The 19,775-nt window shown below is 45.3% G+C and overlaps 1 protein-coding gene across 1 annotated transcript in view; it reads right to left on the bottom strand.

The window, feature by feature from the left end:
- LOC310867800 (matrix metalloproteinase-16-like) overlaps nt 1-19,775 on the bottom strand; it is a 110,866-nt gene that overhangs the window by 54,355 nt on the left and 36,736 nt on the right. Inside the window, exon 2 of the mRNA XM_083777935.1 lies at nt 4,400-4,548. Within this exon, the coding sequence (XP_083634061.1) occupies nt 4,400-4,548 (149 nt within the window). The remainder of the gene's footprint in view (nt 1-4,399; nt 4,549-19,775) is intronic.

Raw genomic sequence — 19,775 nt, 5'->3', positions numbered from 1 at the left:
CTTGGGAGCCGATCTACAATTAAGTGAATTGTTGCTAATGTGCTCGCGGCGGAAGGTCTGAGCTCAAAGGAGGGAAGCACCTCGCTCCCCTCATCGAAATGCAACAAAGAACCTTACAAACCATGTCCTGCTAAGGGTACAGAACTGGTGTCGGGAAGCAATTGGCTCGCTTCCGGTGGGAAACCTGAGATTAAAGGGACCCCTTCGCAGCCCTTACCCACCAGACTCGGAGCGACGGCCAGTAACGCCACACAGACGCACGCGGCCAAGCTGAAACCTATGCTGGCGTCATCGTCGCAGAGATTTCACAGACAGGCGTCTCACGAGGCGGCGTCTCCCTCCGAGAGAAGACCAGAGAGCTGCCCGATGGCCAAACACAGGCCGACTTCCCTCAACTTGGACTTGGGCCACAGATGCATCCGAGACATCTCCAACCAACAAAGCCACAATCGCTCCAACCTCACCTCCTGCCAGCGAGGCTCGCTGACCCCGTCTGGGACCGGCACCGGCGGCGGCGGCCTTCCCCCGGAGCTGGAGCTGTTCCTGGGCGACCGACAGGCGCCGCTGCGCCGGAACTCTGCGCCGCCGGTCAGCGTGGCGTCGGTGAGGACGGCGTACATGATAAAGACGTGCCAGGCCAAGGCCGTGCCCGTCATACCCCCCAAGGTGCAGTACAGTCAGATACCTCACTCCAGACAATTTCTTAGATTTGACTTTTATTTCTTAATTAAATTACAGGGGGAAAAAATGAATTCATAAAGAATGTTGCTTTTTGGGGAATGTTTTTAAATAATAATTAAAAACAAAATGTGGGAAACAAAACATGAAGGGACCCACAAATGGGTCCCGACCCAGTGTTATAGAACAGTGGTTCCCAAACAAGATGCTCCAAATGCTTGCTTTACTCAGCAGAGGATATTCTTATCCAGACCAGAACCGGGCCTGGACCAGAGCCATAGAGTAAGAAAAAGTTACGAATACTCTGTTCACTTCATGGGGATTCAGTCCAATGGCGGCTCTCCTACATAGGCTTCTATTGAGAATGGGGACAAGTTACAACAAATATAGGGACAAGTCCTGGACCGGAAGTAGGACGAAATGCATTGGACCCAGGCAACAGCCCAGCTTTAATGATCTTAGATCCCTTTATTTTAGATTGTTTTGTAGTAATCGTACAACATAAACATTACAGAGACTTTAGTTGTCACTGTACAATACTTTTAAAACAGTTGGCATGTTGCACACATGCTGAAAATAGCTCTCATTTGCGCCGCCCTTGTTGAAAACAATGTAAAGTATTTCAAACTCCAGCTTGTCCCTCTCCAGGCTGCGTGAGCAGCGCTCGAACGCTCGGTTTCTGCCCCCTCAATATCGTAACTCTTCTATTAGATAGTGTTCTGGCCTGGGCTAGCCACTTGACACACCGGGCCGACCAATGCATCCCCCCCCCACCCTTAGTTTTTTCTGTACAGTATGAACTTTTAACTCAGTGGTTTCTATAGATATTCAATCATTGCCTTCCTGCCCGTGGCGTTATGTGGCCTTTGTGCACCTCAAAACAAATTTAAAGCAACTTGACCCTAAAATGATTTAAATGGTGTCACCTGGTTTTAGCCCTTTAACCATAAAGGGCTAAAACCAAGTGGTAAATATAGATGGCTCTTCACTTCCTGCCAGTGTTATTGTGGTCTGTGTGAAACAATGCAATAGGACAGTAAGACAAAAACAAAAACATCCATAACATGAAGTGGTGACTGTTTCTCAACAACGTCGGGCCCCGAGGGGGGGGGGCGGACCACCAGGACCACCAGGCCCAGCGGTCCAAAATAAGACCCTTACAGGTCTTGTAGTTCCCAGATTCGGATTCTAATCAAAACAAGCTTTATTTTCAGCCTCGGGTGGCCCGTGATCCTACCGCGATAGGATTGCTTATCCGCGAGCTAACTCTGGTTAACCCATTTTGACTTGAGGACGATTCTAAAAAAAGAAAAAGGCTTCTGAATCCTAACAGTTTTCTGAAAAACCCTATGTACAGTATCTATATCAGTCGTTCTCAAACATTTTCATGTCAAGGACCCCCAAACATATATGTAATTGGCCGCCGACCGCATTTTCACGATTTTTAGAAAATAGCAGACCTACAAGCTCGTAGTGCGGCACTCGGTGCTGCGCTATGAGCTTATACAGTAGATCTGTTATTTTTCAATAGCTAAAGTATAACATAATCCTTAAAACACCAAAAGGGGTTCCCACCCAAAATGGGTTAAGGCCCAGGGGTCATTTTTCCCCCATTAGATTAGTGCTGCACAATAATCGAAAAAAGATTGCAATCTATAGATTCAGACTCCTCCGCAATGTCAATTTCTAAATTTGACCAAGAATCGTGCAGCAGTAGTTGGCTGTCCAATACATTTTAGTTACTCTTATGTTTTTGCTACAAGAGAGAGACTTTAAGAGAGATTTAAGTCAAGCACTTTGATGTTTTCTGTTTAAAGCCACAGCACTTTGGCGGAGGCTCCAGGTGCCACATTTTATAGTATTGTTCAGCAACTACAGACTACAGACAAATATATTCAAAAAAAATAAAAAATAAAGTGAGAATTGTGATCTCAATTCTTGTGGAGGAAAAGAAAAATCGAGATTCACATTTGAGCAAGAATCACGCAGCACTACCTTGGATAAGGCACCTCCGTGACAATACCTTCGGCACTGGAGTGGACACAGACTGAAACAATGCTGGCTGTCAATGTGTGAAAAAGGGTTGCTAGTCAACCAGTGACTCTGTGGTGTTGTGGTGGAGGCAGTGACTTAAACTCTGTGGTGTTGTGGTGGAGGCAGTGACTTAAACTCTGTGGTGTTGTGGTGGAGGCAGTGACTTACTCTGTGGTGTTGTGGTGGAGGCAGTGACTTACTCTGTGGTGTTGTGGTGGAGGCAGTGACTTACTCTGTGGTGCTGTGGTGGAAACATGCAGTGACTTACTCTGTGGTGTTGTGGTGGAGGCAGTGACTTACTCTGTGGTGCTGTGGTGGAGGCAGTGACTTAAACTCTGTGGTGTTGTGGTGGAGGCAGTGACTTAAACTCTGTGGTGTTGTGGTGGAGGCAGTGACTTACTCTGTGGTGTTGTGGTGGAGGCAGTGACTTACTCTGTGGTGTTGTGGTGGAGGCAGTGACTTACTCTGTGGTGCTGTGGTGGAAACATGCAGTGACTTACTCTGTGGTGTTGTGGTGGAGGCAGTGACTTACTCTGTGGTGCTGTGGTGGAGGCAGTGACTTACTCTGTGGTGTTGTGGTGGAGGCAGTGACTTACTCTGTGGTGCTGTGGTGGAGGCAGTGACTTACTCTGTGGTGTTGTGGTGGAGGCAGTGACTTACTCTGTGGTGTTGTGGTGGAGGCAGTGACTTACTCTGTGGTGTTGTGGTGGAGGCATGCAGTGACTTACTCTGTGGTGCTGTGGTGGAGGCATGCAGTGACCTACTCTGTGGTGTTGTGGTGGAGGCAGTGACTTACTCTGTGGTGCTGTGGTGGAGGCAGTGACTTACTCTGTGGTGTTGTGGTGGAGGCAGTGACTTACTCTGTGGTGCTGTGGTGGAGGCAGTGACTTACTCTGTGGTGTTGTGGTGGAGGCAGTGACTTACTCTGTGGTGTTGTGGTGGAGGCAGTGACTTACTCTGTGGTGTTGTGGTGAAGGCAGTGACTTACTCTGTGGTGTTGTGGTGGAGGCAGTGACTTACTCTGTGGTGCTGTGGTGGAGGCAGTGACTTACTCTGTGGTGTTGTGGTGGAGGCAGTGACTTACTCTGTGGTGTTGTGGTGGAGGCAGTGACTTACTCTGTGGTGCTGTGGTGGAGGCAGTGACTTACTCTGTGGTGCTGTGGTGGAGGCAGTGACTTACTCTGTGGTGTTGTGGTGGAGGCAGTGACTTACTCTGTGGTGTTGTGGTGAAGGCAGTGACTTACTCTGTGGTGTTGTGGTGGAGGCAGTGACTTACTCTGTGGTGTTGTGGTAGATGCAGTGACTTACTCTGTGGTGTTGTGGTGGAGGCAGTGACTTACTCTGTGGTGTTGTGGTGGAGGCAGTGACTTACTCCCCGTTTCCACACCTAAGCGCAAAACGGTTTTGCGCTGCGGACAGAATAAGCTGTGATGCGTGTGCGCAGCTGGTTTTTAGACAGCTGGTGGATGGGAATTAAGCTCCACCTCCATGGACGATTGACACGGAGGAGAGCGCTTCCGGGAATCTGTCCGTCGCGCAAGTCGTCCGCGGAAGTGGAGCTTTTTTTCCATCCACCAGCTGTCTAAATACCCAGTTTTGAAGCTGTGCGCAGCCGAAAACGTGCGCGGCTCTTTTGATAGTGTGGCAGCACCCACTTTGTGTTGCTGTGGTGGAGGCAGTGACTTACTCTGTGGTGCTGTGGTCGAGGCTCCCGGTGACGTTGAGGCCATAGTGCCGCTGCATAGCAGCGATAGCGGACTGCATGGCCCGAGCCGAGCGCAGCAAGCCCATCCTGGGATCTGTGGGGGGGAGGTAGCCGTACCTCTGCAGCCATGCCTACACACACACAGAGAGAGAGAGAGAGATAGAGAGACTGTGGTTATTATAGTTAACTAAAATTAATTACATAACAAAAAACTGAAATAACAATAACATTTTGTAAAATAATAATAAAAGAGTAATTCACAGACTGAGGCACATCTTTGGAAAACAGATGTCCATGTGTCTTTTGCTGTTCAGAAAATCCATAATTCCGATTTGAATTGTCAATCTGTTGTTAAAGAGACACATAGAAGTGACAAACACATTTAAACACGAAAAAAAAGAGGCCTGTTGCCTCAAAGCTTCGTGCATCTCAGCCAACAACGGCTTGCTATTCCAGAACACAGCATTGTACAGCAAACAATTTTGCATGCCTGCTGCTCACAGCTGCAGTGACCCCATGGAGCACATATCTCCTCCAGGTCGGGTTGCCTATAGGGCTGTGTGAAGCACGGGTTGCAGCCGTCAGGAATTGAGGAAGCTGTGTGGAACCCCCTGTGGGCAGACGTTTATGCACTTTTGGAGATGTCCTTTGTATAGACTGGCAGTTGTAGCATGTGATTCCTATTTAGGATTGATTAGATGTTGCATTCATATTCATATGTTTTTTGTAATTCATATTGTTTTTGTAAGAAATAATGCCCTATACCAGGGGGTCTCAACCCCTTGGGGGGGTCCCAACTGATTGGCTGGAAAATGGAAATTAAGAGTTTACATAGTACACATATAGCCAATGCATGGTTTCGGGGCGGGGGTTGCGAGACACGGCCAAAGCATTTCCAGGGGTCCCCAGCCAAAAACGTTGAGAACCCCTGCCCTATACCACTAATTTTGGAAGACAAAGCAGAAAAAAACCAAATGGACCATCACAATCTTTGACGGTCATTGTCACATGGCCAAAACATTGAGAGAAGGCTGGCATGGTATACTGTATAGAGCCACGACGAGGCTGTTATGACAGATTTGGCTTACTGTCAGTCGGTGTGCCGAAAAGCTTGACACTGATCGGTCCAGCAGTTTGCGAATTGGCCGTGCACACAGCCATGCTGCATGCCACACGCACGCACGCACGCATGCACGCACGCACGCATGGTAAAATCCTAATGTGTGCCTCCCGGCGTGGAAGGCCGGTGGAGATGATGTCAGGGGGACTAACAGCAGAATACAATAAATGGAACACCATTACCTTGACAATGCAGACCAGTGCTGTGGATTGTCAGCGAGCTGAGCTGCTCGGCTGGCAATGGAGACAAATGGCTTTGCGCGCATGCATGCACACGCACGTCGTAGCCTACACATCCACAGTGCCTTGGAGAAAGCACACAGTGTGGCACTATAGAGCTGCACAATATGAGTGTAAAGTGGTATTAAAGCCCCATCGGGTGATATACAGTATGGCCCCTACTAACCAGCTCTCTCTCTCGCTCCCCCCCCACCTTACTGTGACTGCATGACCCCAACAGACCAAAGTGAGAAAAGAAAGAAAGAAAGGAAGGCAGCTTGTAGCTTTGCATCTTTAGCATAATAGCAAGTTTAGGTAAGAGAAACAGAGTGTGCTGTGTGTGGAACGAGCTTCAAGTTCTTCCCTTTCTTGGAATAAATAACACAATGGGAACTATGCACGGAAATGAATTTCTACCGACCAATTTACTTGAACTGTGATGTGAAAATAAAGAGATTAATCTGATTCTGACCTTCGTGTCACTGCACGGCATTGAAAACAACGGCGCAGCCTATAGCTATAGCTGTGGGCTTTATATGTCTGGCAGTGCAAAACACAGCATGGCCCCTCTCACCCTATCAGACAGTGACCTCGTGAACTTTCCTCCAGAGCCAAAACGAGGCTGCATACATGGTCTAATGAATGGCTGCTGCATGCATGCATGCTGCTGTTGTGCAATCTCTCTCTTTGGTGCCTTTCTCACGGTGTTGTGAAGTAACTTAGTACTTTTACTTAAGTACAATTTTGAGGTATTTGTACTTGAGTATGTCCAATTTCCAGTACTTTTACTTCTACTTCTACATCTCATCCCAAAATGTTTACTCCACTACAATTATTTGAAAACTCCAGTTACTAGTTACTTTGGAGATTTTAATTTAGATTTCTTTTTAATTTGAGGTTAGCAAGGAATATCACCTCTAATATTAAGCATGTGTTGTATGGAGAATATAGGTTGCTATCTTCAGGAAGGAGATATGGTGTACCAGCATACAATAAGGTCAGACTAAAGAGGTCCTTTCCCAGCCATACAATGCTTTACTGATTCATAAAGGTAGGAGTATATTGCTGTTCCATTGTGAGACCTACACTTAAATCTGTCAAACCAATATAAATAAATATGTCTCCGTTATGAATATATCCTCGCGTGCGTGCGTGTGTGTGCACGCGTGTGCGCGTGCGTGCATGTGTGTGTGTGTCTGCAGTTTGTATCTCCATGCACACGTCTCTGAGAGCCCAAGGGAGTACACAGTACAGTGTTTAAGTCCCCCAAGATTATACACACACACTCTAATAGTAATACTACAAGCAATAAAAACAATGATAATAATTCACTATATTGGCTTTGTGACGTCATCGAAGACTCGATGTGACAGAATTAGGTGGCTTCAGGTGAATGCACAGAGATATCACAGTCGTGGCTGGCCATCTGGGTGACCCCTTCTGTCTGCCTGCTGGCTAGCTGAGAAACACACATCACCTATCATGCTTGGTTTAAACCATTTGTTGGAACTATTTTTCTTCTGGGCACGTGATTTTAGAATTAATATTATTTTAAACCTATTTTGCAGAAGACTAAGTTACACCTTACCATGGCCTTATTACAGTGGATTATTAGTTGTCCTGTCACGGGAATAATAATGCAGTATAATGATATACTTTATATCCACTATACTTGCATGTTTATGTATGCATGTTTTTGTACTGTGGCATCTACAGTATCTTAACTTCCCTGCCGCCACTAGATGGCGTTAAATGGCTCAGACTGCTTTGGTTTTCAGCCCGCACAGCTCCTTTAATTATTTCTTTCCCATGTCCGTATCTATACGGACCCCAATGTATACTCCGTCAATGGTTGAGTCCCACCCGGCAGCACATGCATGTCTGAGAGGTCATTTTGACCCTTTTATTTTTATTTTGAAGTTGATTATCTTTGCCCATCTCAGAAATTCTTGACATCTGGAAAAAAAATCTAAATGTGAATTTAAGCACATGCTACTTGTATGTGATTTTACTTAAAGATGGAGTGCCACCATTTTTTTCCACCCTAAAACATGATCATCAGGTATTATTACAATATAAGGGGGAAGAACTTTTTCCAAAAAGTGTACAGTATTTGTTAAAATCACGCTGTTATGTGGACACGCCCACCAGTTCATTAAGTATGCCTGTTTTGCCTGGTGGGTGGTGATGGGTGGTGATCCACCTGAACTGAAGCCGCACCCACAGCTGTAGTTGTATGATAAAGGGGGAGGGGTTAGGGGAGGGGCTGATAGTGTGGTGTCACTAAATTACTGTTTACTTCATTGGCCCGTTTGACTGTCAAGGGTTCAGCCTCCAGGAAGAAACCCTAAATACAAAGTTAATACACCATTGCACATAAAAACAACTCCAGGGTGTCTAATGAAGTACTGTCACCTCATACACATGAAAAACTGGAAAAATACAAAAATGGTGGCACTCCATCTTTTACAAGAGTAAAGACCCATCTTCCTCACTATGCAGTGGGGCTGGATAGTGGCCCTTTAAAACCAACCAGGCCACCAGCAGACTATAGGATTGTACTGTTGTTTACCAGGTTAATTGGTAACAGCATGTGAATGTGAAACACATTCTTAGCTAAATGGTGACCAAATACACCCCTAGGGAGACAATGCAATTACATGCCGGGCTTTTTGGCTGTGCGTTCTATCCAGACTGAAAATGTAATATCTATCAATGGTAGAAACGGCTTAGGGGAGGCTCATGTTCGGCAGTCCTCGAGTCTTTGCAGTGTAGAACGGGCAAGATGCGCAAGATAACCTCGAGCACTTACTTACAATAGTACCAAGGTAATATTCCCAACACGACTCTGCTCTTATATTGAATGTTCTACCAAAGCTCAAGCCCGACAGACGTGTTCAGACACTCCTGTTGTATGTGGATTTGTTGTGGTTGTGAGGAATGAAACTGTGTTTAAAAGCGTATAAGTGTGTGAGTGCTACACAGACAAAGCACTCCATTCCGTTCCAATTCCAAATGGCTTTTCAGTCAATTTCTTTTGATTGCTGTAAAGCTCACAACCCCCTTCACTCTTATCACTTTGTATTGCGTTTGTGTGTGTGTGTGTGTGTGTGTGTGTGTGTGTGTGTGTGTGTGTGTGTGTGTGTCGGGGTGGGGTGTCTGCTACAGTACAGAAGAAGAAAATAGAAAATTGGGAGCTCCTTGTGAGCTGTATAGGGAGCTGTTCCAGGGTCCACTTTATAAAGTCTCTGAAAACGTGTTTCATGTTTCAAACAGACGGCCCATGAAATGAAAGAGTAAGCAGCGGATAAAACCATCTTTGGTGGCGATGATGATGGCTGGAAAAATCAGGCGAGGGAAAAAAAGAAAGTGGTTGCGTCTCATTTGAGCCGCCGTTTGTGGCCAAACAGACAATGAGGACCATTAAATTGGGACGCTGGTACAGCTTTGTGCCGTATGTGAGCGATTTAATTACTTTTCAAAAGGAAAATGGCCGCTCTGGTGTTGTTGTGTTGCTGGCATGATTAGACTGACTGAGCCTCACTGTTTATTATGATACACTTTTCATTTCATATCACACCATATGCACTTAGGCCTAGAACCAGAACAGCACGGACAAAAAAAGTAAAGAAAAAAAAAAGTAATAAAAAAAAATGAACCCGATACCGGTATGGCGGTATTGCGGTTATTGCACCCAGCCCTAGTCCTTTGTCCACCAGTCGACCTTGAGGCTTAATCAGGAGTTGTAGTAGCCACAGGGTAATCTAAGCGGTGGATATTGCTCTTGTCTTCATGTCTTTATGCATGTAAATTGTCTTGTTCTTTGTGTTATGTCAAATGTGTGTGTATATATGTTCTGCATACTTGGCTGCTGGGTCGCAAGACAAATTGCAGTGTGAACTGACAATAAAGTACTATATCATTATCATGTCTTATCATTTGAAAACATGCATTAACCACTTCAAGCCTTTACTTGTAAAGGAGTACATCTACATTGCAGTATTTATACTTTTACTTAAGTAAAACAATTGAGTACTTTTTCCACCCCTGGCGTGCACACACTTCCCTTTCTTCCTGTACTTCAGTGAGTTAAGTAGGTGATGATGACACCAACATGTGTGTCGGGTTTACATGGCCTGTGTTTATGTGGCCTCAGGAGATGCACGTGCACACCGGAGGACTTCTATTCAACTGTGCAGGCACAGTAGCGCTCTCTCACGCACGCACGCACGCACGCACGCACGCACGCACGCACGCACACACGCACACACGCACACACGCACACACGCACACACGCACACACGCACACACGCACACACGCACACACACACACACACACACACACACACACACACACACACACACACACACACACACACACACACACACACACACACACACACACACACACACGTAGTACGTATATAACTTAAAGTACTATAGCATTATAACTCAAGTACAAATTCGACAGAGCAACCTTCACTTGTAGTAACAGAGCAATATTTGACCAGGACTATAGGAGTCGGTATCGGTAATGACTCAAGGGTGTACAGCAGAGGTACAATTTACAGATGTATACAAAAGCATAATGGAACCAAATGGACATTCTCAGAATGACATCCACCCTCGAGATTTTACTACAGGATTACATAGCGAGGCGTCCACCATGCATGCACGTTATCAAAACACACCAAAAAAAAAGCATCTCTGACTGTTTTCTAAATCCTGACAGTTTTCTGAAAAACCTATGTTTCTAATGTCAGTAGTGGTTCTCAAACTATTTCATGTCAAGGAGCACCGGAGTTATATTTCATTGGCCGCGGACCCCCCCCCCCCCCATCTCAAAATATGTATAGTTCCAGGGACCCCCGCCCAGAAAGCAAATATCTGAGTTAAAAACGTTCGCTCTGAAATAATATATATTCGAAGATTTGCACGATTGTTTAAAAAATAGCAGATCTACCAGCTCGTAGCGCGGCACTCGAGCTTGTAGATCTGCTATTTTTGACGTAACGTATAACAGAATGCTTGAAAACACCAAAAAGGGGTTCCCGCCAAAAAATGGGTTAAAAAAGTCATTGCGGGGACACATAATTTATATACGTTTGAAATGTCTGCACGCATTGTGAGGCCTGTGGTTTATGGTCACGGCCCCGGTGGATGGAGTAAACACATTTGTGACTCAAAATCCTTTGTCCTCCCGCCCAAGCTGTTTACGCCGCGGCTAACGCTATAACATTCAACGCTCGTCCCTCATCCCAGCGGCCGCGCCCTGCCTATACTGTTCTCACCCATCTGACTGCACCGCTTCTGATTTATTATGTAGGCTTACAGTCGTAAATAAGACAAGAGATGCCCTATACGGCTGTGCCGTTTGTTGTGCCGTTTTGTTTGTCTTTAAACGCGGTGGTGTCACTTAATTGCCGCTTAGCCTCGGAAACCCAGGCGTTCTTATTTCCAGGGAGAGAAAAAATAAGTCTGGGGCCGAGTCCACTTCAATTTGGCATACAGTAGAGCAAACGTCGATCACTCTCTCTGCTGATTTCTGATTGTCTGCAATGCCCCCCCCCCCACCCCAAGTGCAGCGCTACGTCACATCATTTGGAGCGACGCCCAACCGGAAGGGTTGACTCCCACTTCTAGACCAGAGCAGCCAATGCGTTCCTCCAGGCTTTCATGTTTTTGTGCCGAAGGAAAATTAAAGCCTGGGTGCCAAGGCTAGTATAGTGACATAATCGTCCAGATTTTAAATCCAGGCTGGCCCTGATGGAGCCTATCTGTGACGGATTGGATCTGTAACCTTCCACACTACAAGATGACATGGGCAGAAAATCTGTACCGACCAGCCTCAACTTAGGAATGCTGCTGTGATTCGACACCCATGAATCCGACTATACCTCCGGTACCCAATATTCCGAGAGAGCTCCAGACTTCCCTCTCCAGAGCAACATTAGTGACTTGAACTGACTTCCTCCTGGGGGGATCCCGAGACGTTCCAAGGCCAATGAGTCGATGCGTTTCCTCCAACTGCGCCTTGGTCTGCCCCGGGGGGGGGGGGGGGGGGGGGTCTCCTCCCAGTCGTACGTGCCTCAAGGACCTCCCTAAGGAGACGCCTGAGAGGCATCCTAACCATATATATATATATATATATATATATATATAAAATATAAAATGACACAGACGCTTTCCCGGTTTTAATGGGTATCAAGGGGACATAAGCGAGGACAGATGCAAGCGAGCCTCTGGTCTGTAATGAGGCCGAGACTGTTTGTGCACATCTCTAAGCAACAACTGCCAAAAGCATCGGCTAGACAGAGCACCATGCCCCCAGCCTGACAGTCTGTCACTGATGCTGCTGACTTTGACTTTGTTCCCACGTCACTGTAATCTCTGTGGACACGTCTGTCTGTCTGTCTGTGCGTGCGTGCGTGCGTGCGTGTGTGTGTGTGTGTGTGTGTGTGTGTGCACGTGTGTACAGACACATACAATGTACCCAATGCTACTCATACAGTGAGATGATGATGGCCAGCATGGAACCCATGACTGCTTGGTCCAAAGTAAACAAGGGCCCTGAGCAGCAAACCGACTGAGCTACCCTTGACCCATCAGTGTTGTTTTTGTCGACTAAAACTAAGACGAAAAATGTTCGTCGACTACCTTTTTTCACTGACGAAAACTAAATGGAAACTAAATTAAAACTAAGCCATGATGACTAAAACTAAATATCTGTTGACAATTTCGTCAACAGATACAAACTAGACTAAAATGTTAGGAAGGGACTAGTGGACAAGAGATCCAGTATAAGTAATTTGGTTGCATGCTGAAAATAGCAGATCTACAAGCTCGAGCTTGTATATCGGCTATTTTCAGCAAGTGTACAATCTGTCATTACGACGGCATCAAGGCCCACCAAAATACATTTCAGTGGACTAAATCAACTGTAGATTTAGTCGACTAAAATCGCATGACACTTAGTCGACTAAAACTAGACTAACACTGGAGCATTCCTGGTGACTAAAATATGACTCAAACTTAAATAAAGTTTCAGACCAAAGACTATTGGTGTGTGAATGTCAGTCTGGCTAATAAGCCAGACCGAATCAGCCGTTCTGGCTTATTAGCACATGTGAATGTGGGAAGTGAGGACGCTGGCGTCGACTGTTCGCCGCTTCACCTCCCAATGTATGAATGAATGAATGAACCATTGTAAAGCGCTTTGAGTACTATAAAAATGCAATTCATTATAGGCTTCAAGCGATTATTATTAGTATTATTTGAATGCCCCTTTCCTTTGTGTAAGGGGCATTCATGGTATGCCAGTGATAACACTGATTTAACCTTCGAAAAAGAAGGCACTGGAGCAGCTCAGACGATTTAGGCTATGTGAGGCTGGTGACAGGCTGGTGACAGCCGGGCTGGTGACATGGCGTCTGGTGCTGCTGCGGCGTCTGGTAGCTCGCTTGCTGCTGCGGGAACGTTTTCCAGACTTAAACCGGAGATTTATACTACTAGTACTGATGGAAGAGTAATAGTTGAAGATGAGCTACTAAACTTCATCGTGATAAAAATGAGAACTTTGAGTCACGATGAGATTGTGTTGCTGGCGACGAGCAGTTTCACCTCGGAACGGATAGAAGCTGCTAAAAAGGCACTGAGTATGTCCCAATACAAATCAACGCTGCACTAACTATGTTAGGAAGGGGGACGATTAAAGTCGGTGCCTGCAGCGAGCTTTGCTTCTCTACACCAACGTAAACCTCAGCCCGGCCAGCCGGGTAAAATTAGAGCGTAATAAGACAGGCATCACTGGAACCAGTTCTGCTGGTCATATAAAAGTCATCACAACTAAAATGGTGAGTGTCTTTGCAACAAAATTTGGGGGGGGGGGGGGGGGGGGTCGGGTGGAGCCGGGGGAAACTCCAGCTCCAACTGTACCTGTGTTGCTGCCTACCGTACATGCTGGGGAAACAGCATTTGCACTACAGTCAACGACCGCCCGTTCTGACGGATCCAATACGCTCGACCAGTAGAGCCCTGCTAGGGAACAACATCTAACATCATGCGTGTTGTATCATACTGTATAATGTACGTGGCCTGCGTGTGGGGCATAGTGCTGCAGATAAAGTAAGACGTTTGACTGTTGACACATTGTTGAACGAGTGTGACATCTTGTGCCTCCAAGAGACTTGGCTTGCCAAACAAGATTTGGACAAGTTAAATACAGTACACAATGACTTCCATGGCGCTGGTGAATACACCACTGACCTCAGCACCAAACTGGTTAAAGGTAGAATCGCTGGGGCCTGGCTATCCTCTGGAACCGCGAATATGGGGAGGCGTCCTATCATCCGACAGAGCATTGCTCCGAAGGAGCAATGCTCCGAGGTGCGCTGCGGGTCGGGAGAGGGTTGCGGTTAGGTTTAGGTGTCTGCCCCGGGGGAGGTTAGGGTTAGGGTGAGGGAGGAGGTAGGTTGTCGTTCGGACCAATGCTCCGTCGGATGAAAGTCATACACCCCGAATATGACCCGTTGGTGAAAGTAAGAAGACTAAATGTTGATTGGGCCATTGGATTAGACATACATTTTAATGGCAAGAAGATTACAATTTTAAACATATATACACCTTATGAATCCTATCAGTTTGAGGATGAATTCCTGAACAGACTAGCCTTTATTCAGTCTTTTATTGAGGACAATCACTGGAGATTTTAATTCTGATATCTCAGATAGAAAATCTCTTTTTGGAAAACACCTGATTCATTTCTGTAATGAAAATAATGTAATGTTATCTAGCAAATTATTTTTACCAGATAATAGTTTTACTTATGTGAGCGAAGCATGGCACACTACATCGTGGCTCGACCATTGTGTGTGCACAGCAGATGCCCATGCCTCTCTGGGAAAACTTGAGATTTGCTATGGACTGGCCACCTCAGACCACATAGTGTACCTATAGCTATGACTTTAAATGTTGAAAATGTGCCCCTACTGGCTGCCACTACTAGCACAGGGAAACTAGACTGGTCTAAGCTATCTGAGGAGGATATTGACAGATATTCTGTCCTAACTGACAGTTTATTAAAGAATATTGTTTTGCCAAGTGATGCCTTAAGGTGTTTAAATATGAATTGCACAGACACACATCATGCTGCTGACCTTTGTAATTTTTATGATAACATCACAACAGCTCTAAATGCTGCTAGTGAGCCATTTTGTAGACAGAAACAGGGTTTTAATATTAAACCTGGGTGGAACGAGTGTGTGGCTGAACATCATGCTGCAGCTAGAGAAGCATTTAAACACTGGAATCATGCAGGTAGGCCAAGACAGGGGGATGTGTTCGAACATAAAAAACAAACCAATGCCAGGTTCAAATATGCTCTCCGGCATATTAAGAACAATGAGAACACCATTAGAGCTGATACGCTAGCCAGAAAGCTTCAAACTAACAACCAGATGGACTTCTGGAAAGCGGTCCGTATTATGAACAGCAACAAAACACCTTTACCTTCAGACATTGAGGGGGGCTGTGGCGCAGACGGAATTGCCCAAGTATGGCGTCAAATGGTGTCAAAAGTAATGTTGTTGTCGTTGACAATATCGATCTTGACAGTAATATGGTTATTAGGTCAAGTGAGATATCTGATGCCGTTAGCCTACTTGTTAATAACAAAGCCTGTGGCCTGGACCATATCACTGCTGAGCATCTCAAGTATGCCAGCAATAGACTGAGTCCACTGCTATCCATGTGCTTCACTGGTTTCATGGTGCATGGTGTCCTCCCTAATTTAATCCTGTCTGTTTTACTGGTCCCGGTCCTTAAAGATAAGGCTGGGATGTTAAACAGCATGGACAATTACAGGCCCATTGCCCTCGCCAGTATCCTATCAAAGGTGCTAGAAAGAAAAATTTTAACCAGGATTGAAATGTATGTTTTAACTACTGACAATCAGTTTGGTTTTAAGAAAAAACACAGTACAGACCTCTGTATCTATGCTCTAAAGGAGTTGATTGCTAAGTATGAAAGTAATAAATCCTCTGTATTTTTATGTTTTATAGACCTCTCAAAAGCATTTGATAAAATCAACCATGAGAAACTATTCAGGAAACTTATTGCTAGAAGTGTCCCCAACTACATAGTCAGGATTCTTATGTATTGGTATGCCCAGCAAACGTTCCAGGTAAAATGGGATAATGCTGTCTCCACCCCATTTCACGTGGGCAATGGGGTATTATCCCGAATTCCTATTTAATGTGTATATGGATGACCTATCTAGGCAGCTAAATGACTGTAAAACAGGTTGTATTGTTGGGGAAGGTGTCATCAATCATCTAATATACGCAGATGATCTGGTCATACTTAGCCCATATAGTGCAGGGCTACAACAATTGCTGAAAATATGCTCACAGTATGGCAAAGAGCATGATATAACCTTTAATGCCAAAAAAAGTTGTATCATGATCGTTCGTTCTAGAGAGGACAGGAAATCCACCTTTCCAGCATTTTGTCTCGCAGATGCCACTCTAGCTGTGTCCAAGGAATTAAAATACCTTGGACATATCCTCTCTGAGGATCTCAGGGATGACAGTGACATCCAGCGACAGTGTCGCAAAATATATGCTCAGGCCAACATGCTTTTAAGGACATTTTCTATGTGCTCAGCAGATGTTAAGTGCACTGTTCAGATCTTATGTCACCCCTCTGTATACGTGTTCTTAGGTGGCACAGTGCCAGTCAGTTGTTTACCTCTGTTGGTGTGCCCACATGTGATGCCTTATTAAGAAATCTGATGTACAAATGTATGCAACGTCTGGAGGTGTCTAGTAACAGCATCATAGAGGCACTAACGAACCCTGTGAAGAGCTGTTACCGGGTCACGTCCAGCTGCGCAAGCACTGGCTCAGCAGCCTGCTGCTGATTAGGTAGGTCAGTGCTTGTATATGCACTACTGTGACTACTGTACTTTGTATTGTATTAACTGCTCGCTTTTATCCTTTTTCCATTTGTTTGTCTTTTTGGTTTTTTGTACGTTGATCTTATGTGATATGGACTATTGTCTGAAATAAAGATTATATAACATTACACATAGTATCATCAAAATCCCAGTGATAACACAACGTGAGATATAAATGTTGTTACCAACTAAAACAAGATCAAAATGCAAGCACTACAGTTATTTGTACTGCCATGACTTTGCTGATATGCATACGCAGTTCCTCGATTGTATATATTTTGATATGAGATAACATCATGCGAGTCGTGCCCACCGGCCCACCCTGCTCCTTCTAGCTCGAGTACTTTATCCCGTAAGCCCAACATGGACTATCTTCGATCAGAAGGGAAATCCACCGAATAAACACTTGACCTGAATGGAGTCTGGAAATTTGATAGACCCACAAATCCATATCTTTGTGAAACACCCTTAGGGGTTGAGTTTTCCAAATATTCTGTGAAAGTATCATATTGTGCTGAAAGCTAGCAGAACTGCATTCTTGCAGCGTCTTTGTGTTCAAAATCCACCCCTTCGAGAGAAAGAAAACTCTCCTAAATGTCATGGATATTGCGTTCATGCACTTCATTGCACTATCCCATTCATTCGGTAATAACAGATAAACTATGATTAACCTGGATGCAGTGCCTAGGTTAGGTTTGTACATACTAGAATAATTAAATACATGCATTTCCTTTGGGGAATATCACTGTCTGATATGTTGACATTATTGTTAATAATTAATAACACTCATAATGTAAGCACTTAAACTCTATCACGATGATCATGAAGCCGCCAGATGTGAACCGCAAGGTTTCCAGTTTAATCCCGCGGGCTCCCCCAGAGTTAGTGTCGAAGTGTCCTCGAGCAAGACACTGAACCCCTAATTGCTCCGGCGATATGCAGGTTGGTGCCTTGCGTGGTTTCCTCCGCCATCGGTGCAGTGTATGAATGCGTGTGTGAACGGGTGAATGTAATGCACGATCTATGATAAAGCACTTCAAAGCACTATACGAATGCACCATTTACCATTTATCTAAATGTATACTAGCTGGCCAGAGTTCAGCAGGGCTCTGTACTAGGTATGCTATAGCATTTCCCTCTACAGCCAAATCTGTTTGCCGAAAACAGCCGATCGATATACAAGCATTTTGTACATTCTCAGAGACACAAATGGATGAATTGTTAACACTGAGGATTCAAGACGGGAACGTGTGCAGTGCACACAGAACATCCGCGATTACCTGTGAGTGTGTGTGCGTTGGCGCGCGCGTGTGTGCATGTGTGTATGTGTGACCGCACGAGTGCACTCTTGTGTGTGCACTCGTGCGGTAGAAATTGGACACCTTGCCTGATGTTGCAGCCTCTCATGCACCTATGTTCCTGTGTGTGTGTGTGTGTGTGTGTGTGTGTCTGTGCTTCCCTGTGTACATCTGTGGTGACATCATATATTGTGTACACTGCACAGCACAAGTCAATATTCCTGCACCGTCCGTGACCTGCTGAGTGTTCAGAACCACTGAACTGTCGAGGAAACAAAATGAAACAAATTAAATGCCCCAATGCCTAGTATTTTATTTGCCTGTTATGTTTGCCCATTTGTTTTTGTTGTAACCCTATACTACAGAATGCTTTCCCGGTTTTAATGGAATATAGAAACATAATTGATGACAATTGATCGTCAACTTAAATTCGTAATACCGTGACGGCCATACTCAGACGATGGTGGATGAGGAGGAGGAGGAGGGGGGGAGCGGGCAGATGTCAGCGCGGGGTCACGGGGACACAGATAGGACCTGAGGAGGGAGTGTCGCGTGCGTGCGTGATGAATCATTTAGGACGGTGCAGGTGTCGTGTGTCTCGGTTGGATTGGGTAAACAGAGTGACACAGACACCCCCGTGACTCCGAAATCTGTCCCCTCGCGCCACAGCCAAATGACGTCAGCAACGGTGTTGTGTGTGTGTGTGTGTGTGTGTGTGTGTGTGAGAGAGTGAGTGAGTGAGTGAGTGAGTGAGTGAGTGAGTGAGTGAGTGAGTAAGTGAGTGAGTGAGTGAGTGCGTGCGTGCGTGCGTGCGTGCGTGCGTGCATGCATGAGCGTACACGTGTGTGTGTGTGTGTAATGTGTATTTGTGTGTGTCATTATTGATCTGGCATCCTACTGTAAATTGTTATTGTAATTGTAATTGTGCGTGCGTGTATGTCATTATTGATCTGACATCCTACTGTTAATTGTGATTGTAATTGTAATTGTGCGTGCGTGTATGTCATTATTGATCTGGCATCCTACTGTTAATTGTAATTGTGCGTGTGTGCATGCGTGCGTGTATGTGTGTGTCATTATTGATCTGGCATCCTACTGTAAATTGTAATTGTAATTGTGCGTGTATGTGTGTGTGTGTGCGTCTGTTCACTCCATACGATTGCTCAGTGAGAAATGGGGAGGTGCCATGCAAATCTAAATGCGCCCACATCAATACACGCGCTCAGCCCACAGACGCAGATTTAGGTCATATAACTTTATGAGCTGCACGGACATCCGACATGTCACACAAGAGGAAAACGCTATAGTTGTGATTTCCTCTTGTGTGACATGTTGGATGTTACGTTACTCATGTGAAGTGAGGGGCACCCACTGTACTTATGTCGGCCACATGGCGTCTTCCGTCGTCATTTAGTGCCCTAAACGAACATTAAAGTCCATAGACTTATGTGTACAGTATATGTCTGCTGTCGGGAAGAAACCTCAGAACTCCAAAATGTAAATCTTTTAGAAAATGAGAAATATATGTGACTTTATAAATTATTACTTCCATGAGAGGAGGAGAGGTGGTGGAGTTAGCTGCTTTAGTGGACAGTTTGAGGGTCCAATGGAGTTAAGAGGTTTTGTCCGAAGCGCTTTTTACTACTTTTCATGGGTTCAATATGTTCGAAACAACACACAGACTTCAGAAATGTCAGTTAGGTGGTTTCCTCCAGACAGACAGCGACAATATAATGTCTGTACTTCGTTGCTGTCGGGCAGAAACCTT

The sequence above is a fragment of the Protomyctophum parallelum genome (assembly GCF_964188405.1).
Source record: "Protomyctophum parallelum genome assembly, chromosome: 12".
Lineage (NCBI taxonomy): Eukaryota > Metazoa > Chordata > Actinopteri > Myctophiformes > Myctophidae > Protomyctophum > Protomyctophum parallelum.
The sequence above is the reverse complement of the archived record's forward strand: the minus strand, read 5'-3'. Positions and strand labels throughout refer to the sequence as shown.